Source organism: Dermochelys coriacea, chromosome 1 (genome assembly GCF_009764565.3).
Source record: "Dermochelys coriacea isolate rDerCor1 chromosome 1, rDerCor1.pri.v4, whole genome shotgun sequence".
NCBI lineage: Eukaryota > Metazoa > Chordata > Testudines > Dermochelyidae > Dermochelys > Dermochelys coriacea.
The window spans coordinates 284,149,279-284,157,299 of NC_050068.2; the positions used below are offsets into that span (position 1 = coordinate 284,149,279).

The 8,021-nt window shown below is 42.8% G+C and overlaps 1 protein-coding gene across 10 annotated transcripts in view; it reads left to right on the forward strand.

Moving 5' to 3' along the window:
- The window catches only part of CAPS2 (calcyphosine 2), a 54,173-nt gene that overhangs the window by 30,503 nt on the left and 15,649 nt on the right, over window positions 1-8,021 (forward strand). For all 10 annotated transcript variants that reach the window (XM_043493171.1, XM_043493175.1, XM_043493186.1 and 7 more), the window contains one exon: window positions 912-1,027. In XM_043493171.1, coding sequence (XP_043349106.1) covers window positions 912-1,027 — 116 coding nt within the window. The remainder of the gene's footprint in view (window positions 1-911; window positions 1,028-8,021) is intronic.

Genomic DNA, 8,021 nt, shown 5'->3' on the forward strand with positions numbered 1-8,021 from the left:
GAAAATGCCAATTTGTCACAACCAAAACTTTTTGTGGAAACGTCAATTTCAATGAAAGTTTATTTGAAACTGATTTCTCAAGTTAGGATGGAATGTTCAGGGAGATTGAATCCCAGAATAGCCAGTAGCCCAATGGTTAGGGCACTCAGCTATGATGTGGGAGACTCAGGTTTAGGTCCCTGCTCCAAATCAGGCAGAGCAGGGACTTGAACCGGGGTTTCACATATCCCAGATGAGTGCTCTAACCATTTGAGCTACTATTCTGGGGTGGATGGTTTTTTTTTTTTTTTTGTTTTTTCTAAAATTGTGAAAGATTTTTGTTTTTCGTATTGTGAAATAGCAAATGCATTGAAATCTTTAGATTTTTAGAGGATGGGAAAACCCTTTCCTGCCCAGCTCTGGTTTGGACCATTGTGCTATATAAAAGCACCCACTCTCTGCCAAATACTAGAGATGTCAGTGGTAGTCTCAAAACACTACTGCGTGTTCTACTTTTTTCCACCAGCGGGCACAAAGCTGCAGCTGGGAAGGGGTTTGTAAACATATACTGTTGTTACAAAAGTGCGTAACTGTGAAAGGGGAGAGGGCCTGATGGCCAAGTAGAACAAAGTTGTGAGTTAGATCATTAGGTATGTGGCAGACATGCAGATTCTGATGGGAATTCATGTTCCTTCCATACAAGTACAGCTGCTAGCATAGAATTTGACTTACTGATTCTCTAACTTTTAAAATCTCATGTTTTGTGTTTTCAGTACTGAACTAGAAATGTGCCATATTCTAATTGTGTCCTAAAATAGCATTTTTTTCCTGTTAAAATTTTAAAAATTCTAGTTCTTCATGAATGTCTGGTGTAGTATGTTTTATAGAATATACAACTTGTTTATATATCATTCATTTGTTATCCCGTACAGGGTGCTAACCTGACTTTTCTGAGTTGCAATCTTAGCCTTCCAGAAAGTATTAAACAGAACCCAATACTTACCCTTCGTGTCACAAATATTGATGAAGCTGCAATGGATATTCTAAAGTAAGTGCAAAAGACTAGCTTTTCTGATTAATTTTTCTTTTTTGCAAATATCTTCCCAAATGAAGAATTTATATACAAGCTTTAAACAAATACATTTTATTGACTCTGCTAAAAGTTTCTGCATTTAGGCTCTTATTAGGAAGAACTAGACAGCTGAATGAAATGGTTTTGAAGTAATGTACAAAGGAGTCTTTAACTGTTGTAAAATAAAAGATTTACACTCCTTAAAGGTCTTATTCTTTGCATTTTGGTGCTGAACTTGAACTTAAAGACAAACTATCTAGATAGAAATCATATTTAAACCTTTCTGATGGTAACAGCTTAGATTACTTAATTTGAAAGAATAAGCCTTCTGCTTGGAACACATCCCTCGGCCCACACCGCTTCCCACAGCCCCCATTGGCCTGGAGTGGCGAACCGGGACCAGTGGGAGCTGCAATCGGCCGAATCTCCAGATGCGGCGGGTAAACAAACCAGCCCGGCCTGCCAGGGGGCTTACCCTGGTGGGCCGCATCCCAAAAGTTGCCGATCCCTGGAATAAATTGTAACTGGTGCACTTCCCTAACGATAAGACACCTCTTACAGTGCCAAGTTGAGAAACCTGAAAGCCAGAGAATGTAACCATGTAATCTCTCTCTAGTCCTTGCATCCGACGAAGTGGGTATTCACCCACGAAAGCTTATGCTCCAATACATCTGTTAGTCTATAAGGTGCCACAGGACTCTTTGCCGCTTTTACAGATCCAGAATAACACGGCTACCCCTCTGATACTCTCTAGTCCTTGTCATCTTAGTCAATGCAGACTAATAAAGGTTTGATTATCTTGGCTAGATTTGGCCCTTCGCTGACTTCACCAGCATGGCTGAATGTGGCAAAGAATGACTAAGAATATCACTTAGAGTATTTTATTTTTTTTTTTTGTCACTGACTTTGGAGTGTACCTAATGAGCGAGTGACTTTTCTGGTTTGGAAGATAACTTGAATAAACATCTGTAACTTTTTCATAATGAAATGTGAGTAGTCTTAATGCATTTCGCTAAGAACGTAGAGCCTGGTTGTGTCCCTAAGAGAAACTCTGTACATGGATCTTTCCCCTTCCGCACAGAAAGGAGATTCAGCCACCTGGGCAGCAGCATTTTCTCATCCCAAGGAGGTGCTGCTGCAGGAGGGCTGGCTGTGGATGTGTGGTAGGACTCCTCTTTTCTGTATTTGTTTCCTCTCTTCCCTATGCCCAGTGAAATCCAGGATGGAAGTGTGATATACTATATTTCTACAGTGGAAAACTTCTCTTGAAGGGGAATTCCTAAATTTATTGTTTCAAAATAGGCTTTGATAAATTCAATTGTTTCATGCATTAAAATAAGGGAACTTTTAAAAAAACTTATGTCACCTTTGTAACCACTAGATGAATGGCTAATCATTGAATGTACATTATTTTGTAAAGCAGACTCTCAGCTGAATCTCTCTGCAAAAGTAAACTGTCATGTATATTTAATGTCTTCCTCTGGATTTCTGGATTTCATTGTCAATACAGTAGTTCTTGCTACAAATAATTTTGTTTGAAGATTGATTCCATTACTGTGTGGTCTGAACCATTCTAATTCTATTAAGTGATTTTAAGATGTACTTTCATGGAATTTGTTGACTCAAATTATGGTGAGGAGTCGATGTTAGCTTATAATATATATTTAAAGATTTAAATCATCCTGTCCTATAAAAGCAATAACGATGCCACAATTAAGACAGTCATTCGGTATCTAAATACTTTATTAGAACAACTTAATTGACTATTGCTACAAATTTCATGTTGTCTATCGAAATGCCTAGCTATATAAAACCTGTTTTCAATTACAGTAATACACACTTTATGGCCCCATTGCTCTGCCATGGTGTAAAGGGGCCATACCATAAATGAGAAGCAGGCCCCTAAAATTTATAACTTATCTGCATATTGTAGTGTCCAGTAATATGTATCAATATGATATTTACAGCTATTTTTCCCTTCTAATTATGGCAAGGTTTTCACAAAATGCAGGACAAGAGTTTAATTGTTGATGATTCATGTAAGGCATTTTGCCCCTCATGAATATATTCTTTCTGCTGACAGCTTCTCTCCTCATTCATCACTAATAGTAATACTTCCCATCTTTTGGAATTCAGAAATGGTCTAGTGTTGTCCTGAAGACTTCAGGACTGAGTCTTGCCCTTCAGCTCAGGCCACTGAATTTTCTGCCTCAAGTGTCAAAGCAAGTTGGTGGTTCAGTTTCTCTCAACTGTTTTTGTTTTATAACTTTAAATTTTATTTGATTTTTGTGCAGTTACTTCATTTCAGTTTCTTTTTTTCCCTTCTCTGAGGTGAGGAATTACTGGAGTATTGAGGTTTTAACCCCCTTGACTTCTCTGGTACAACACCTCTTAAATGGTTTCCCTGTCTCTTCCATTGTGGCAGCAGAGTGCAAGCATTAAGCCAAGACCAAGAGGCGCTATAGGCAGTTTTTTAGGGGAGATATACCCTGCTGCCATAAGTCACTGATCCTGATACTGCCAGGACATGGGGGGGCTTTTTTGTTGGATAGATATGTAGGGCCTTGACTTCTGCCCAAAACGGTGAGGCCTTGTCTACACTACCAAGTTTTGTCACCAAAAGTGCCGTTTGTCGACCCAAACAGTGAGTGAGTACACACTGTGAGGTGACTTTTGTCGGGGAGAATGCCTGGTTTTGGTGACAGAATACAGCCATCCCCACAAGAGATTTACATCTTTCTGTCCACATTTTTGTCGAGAAAGTGCAAGTGTAGATACCACGCTTCATTGCATCGCTTTAATTGGCCTCGAAGAGATGACCCACAACGCCCATCCTGACCGCTCTGGTCAGCAATTTGAACTCCACTGCTCTGCAGCCAAATAAATAACCATCCTCCCCTCCCCCTTAAAAGCCCCAGGAATTTTTGAAATTCCATTTCCTGTTTGCTCGGTGTGGAGAGGTCTCATCACACATTCCCAGGTGACCATGGTGGGTTATTGCAGCAAATGCTCTCCCGCTTGGACCACTGCAGAGCTGTTGGATCTGATCAGTATATGGGGAGAGGAGGCTGTGCAGTCCCAGCTGTACCTGAGCTGCAGGAATTGGGATATCTACGGGCAGATTTCTTGAGGATTGTGTGAAAACGGCTATGATGGGGACACGCTGCAGTGCAGAGTGAAGATAAAGGGGCTGAGGCAGGCATACCATAAGGCAAGGGAGGCAAACCATTGCTCAGGTGTGTCACCTAAGATCTGGCGGTCCTATAAGGAATTGAATGCTATCCTCGGTGGCGACCCCACCTCCATTGCCAAGAGCCCCATGGATACTTCGGAGGGCATGGAGGCGGCAGAAAGAGGACCAAACCTGAAGGACGCAGTTATTGATGAAGAGGCGGCGTTAGATGAGGATGTGCAGCTCCCGGCAGGGTCGCCCAGTGGGGCAGGCAGCCAGGAACTGTTCTCCACTCCCGAGGTGTCTAGCTTGTCTCAGCAGTCACTCTCCAATTAGCAAGAAGCAGGAGATGAGACTCCTGGTAAGTGTCTGTGACTTGTGTAGTGCGGAGGTGGGTTCAGGGCATAGAAATGTGTGAGGCTGCCTGTGTTTCTATGAGCTGGACATTTCCCTGTATAGCTAATCAATGTGGCAGAACTGGTGTTGATGCACGCCAAGATCTCACAGGAATCCTCCAGAGAGATCTCCGGGAAACTTTCCTGGTGGTACTCAGCAATCCTCTGCCGAAGGTTCCATGGCAGAGCAGCTTTGTTCCTTCCCCCATTGAAGGAAACTTTCCCGTGCCATTCAGCAATCGCGTGTGGGGGACCAAAGCAGCACATAGGCAAGCAGCACAGGGAGCAGGGCGGAAGCCACAAGCGTGGAGTAGACATACCTTCGTTTCCCTGCTTACCCTTAACAGTGAGATTTCTGCTGGATTACCCCGCCTGTGGAAAAGTGTGGGAGAATTTTTAGAATTTGTTCCCTAGACCCTTGCAAAGAGTGTGCTCTTTTCCCCAGGTTGAGCGCCCTCCACTCCACCCCCCTCCCCCCCACCAAAACTCACTATGCTTTGGGTGTTCGCAGAGATGTGTGCCTGGCTAGGGTCAGTGAGAAAGTGATGGCAGTGTTGCAAAAGGTGTATTTAACTGAAATGTTTCAATGCTGAATTTAACAATCCCGCTTCTGTTCTTCACCAGATGTGGCCTTCAGAAACCCCCCACACACCCCGGCTGAGCATCTCTGCCAGATAAGAAAACCATCCAAGATGCAGCAAAGAAGACATGTTCTGGGAGGTCCTGCAGTGCTCCAACAGCTATGTCCTAAGCACCTTCAGAGCGGGTTATGCCATCCAGCTGCTCTCCAGCCTCCCTCTCCGTCCCTCTTCAATGACCCCTCACATGAGATACTGCTCCTCAAGCAGGTCTGCTCTGTGCTGGCAGTGGATGAGGGTCCGCCAGAATACCTGGTACTTCCCAATACCCAAATCCAAGGGAGGAGTAAGATCCATCTTCGGCCTTAGTGGAGTCAACAAATATATCCAGTACATGAGGTTCTGAATGGTCATTCCATCAATTATCCTCTCTGCGTTGTCTCAGAATGACTTGTTTGCTGCTGTGAACCTTCAGGACACCTACTTTCACCTGGTGATTTTACCAAGGCACAGAAAGTTCCTTTGGTTTGTCATGGCGGAATGCCACTTTTAGTACACAGTGCTTCTGTGATAAATAAAGTGTGTGTGTGGGAGGGGGATAGCTCCCTTTGATGGACACCCAGCCAGCCAGTTATCTGTAAAATCCCTCTTGGTAGCTGTTCTTTACTTGCTTTACCTGTAAAGGGTTAAAAAGACCCCCAGGAAAAGAAGGAAAAAAAAAAAGGCACCTGACCAAAAAAGCCAACGGGATGGTAGAATTTTTTAGAATTGGGAAAGAAACTTTCCCATTGTCTGTTCTCTGGGCTGGAGGGACAGAGCAGCCATGCTAAAAGCATCTTAAGCCAGGTATTTTCATAAATCATCCGATCATGTCTAGAACTATTTATCTGAACTCCAAATATGTAAGTAGATCAGAATGTTTAGCTAGATGCGATTAGGGTTATTTCTTTTATTTCTTATTGGCTTGTGGACTCTTCTGTGCTAATTCCAGATGCTTTTGTTTGCTTGTAACCTTTAAGCTAACCCCCCAAGAAAGCTATTTTTGGTGCTTGATTTTTGGAATTGCTCTTTTAAAATCTAACAAAAGCATAAGTTCCAGATGTATTTTCTTCCCATTTGTTTTTAATAAAATTTACCTTTTTTTAAGAACAGGATTGGATTTTTGATGTCCTAAGAGATTTGTGCATGTTGTTTGATTAGCTGGTAGCCACAGTTAATTTCCTTTGTTTTCTTTTTCAGCCCTTCCCCAGAGGGGTGGTGGTGAAAGGACTTGAGAGTACCCCACAGGGAGGAATTCCCAAGTGCTCCTTCCTGGTTTTAAAGGTGTTTTTTTGCATTTGGGTGGTGTCAGCGTTTACCAAGCCAAGGTCAGAGAAAAGCTGTAACCTTGGGAGTTTAATACAAGCCTGGATTGGCACGTATTAGTTTTTAAAATCCTTGTGGCCCCACTTCTGCACTCGGAGTGACAGAGTTGGGATTCAACCTTGAGAGCTTCCATTCGACCCCCTCTTCTAACCCTATGTTTTTACCAAATGCATAGTCATTGGTACAGCTTATCTCGGGAAGAAGGGGCTTTACATTTTCCTGTATCTGGCTGACTGGTTACTGAGAGGCAGATCCAGAGAGCAAGTTCTTGCTCAAATTAGCACCACACTGCACTTACTCGACCGTCTGGGTCTCATCTAAACACCGGAAAGTCAATCTTGGCTTCCACTCAAAAAATAGAGTTCATTGGGACTCTGTTAGATTCCATGCTGTCAAGAACATTCCTGCTGACTGACCATTTTCAGACAATTAGCCATCTTTGCCTTAGTCTGCAACTTCAGCCTTCCACGACAGTTTGAATGTGTCTGCAACTCTTGGGCCACATACAGGTGGTCCAGTTTGCAAAGTTGTGCCTTCATCCCCTTCCATTGCACCTGCAGAAAACACAGGTTTCTTGAAGCAAGGACTTCTCCTTCATATGGACCTGGACAACCTACATTAACAGCTTGGGCATCAGAAAAGATGTGTAGTTCAGTGGGATTTCTCGCATTAGTCTAATCAGTACTTTTTAGTATCCAGACAGAACTCAACCAGGAAATTTCATTAATTGATCTGGTCAAATTATGTTTCTGGTGTGAGGGGAAACAGAAAACTCTTTGGGGCAGGGATTGGCTCTTTATTTGTACAATGCCCAACACAATGGGGCCCTGGTGTCCTTATACTACCATAATATAAGTTATAATGATAATCACAAAATTCTGGTGATCTCAGCAACACTAGTCCTTCAACCATAGAAAAGAAGGTAACAGTTCTAGCATCATTCTTCAGGTGGGCTCCCCATTTGAGTATCATCAGGTGTTTAATCTGTCATTCTGACTAATCTTGACAAGTCTGTGGCAGGATTTTCTAGTTGCCATTAGGTCCAAAAGACTGAGTTTGGAATTGGTTTCTCTGTCCATTCAAGAACAACTCGACTATTGTTGTAGGAAAAAGTTGTTCTTTTAGCTCCGGAAGCCTTTCTGTTCAGAGTGAATTCTTCTTTCTACAATTTCTGTGAAATGATTCCTCCATCATTTTGTTGCAGTGCTTAGCACCTCTGAATGTTGAAGCCATAAATGGGCATTAGGGTTACAGGGCTAACTGCACTTCTGGTCCCTTGATTGTCTTCGTGAGCTCATCCTCTAGAGCCTTTACCCACCTCAGGGTGGAATTTTGCAATTCTCTTACTTTTAGTCAGGTTTGGGCTATGGTACCCTGTGTATCAACTGTTGTTACCCTGCAACTCTGACTGAGTTGGGAGACTGCAGCCAGAAATAAATAGTGACCACACAGACTTCTTA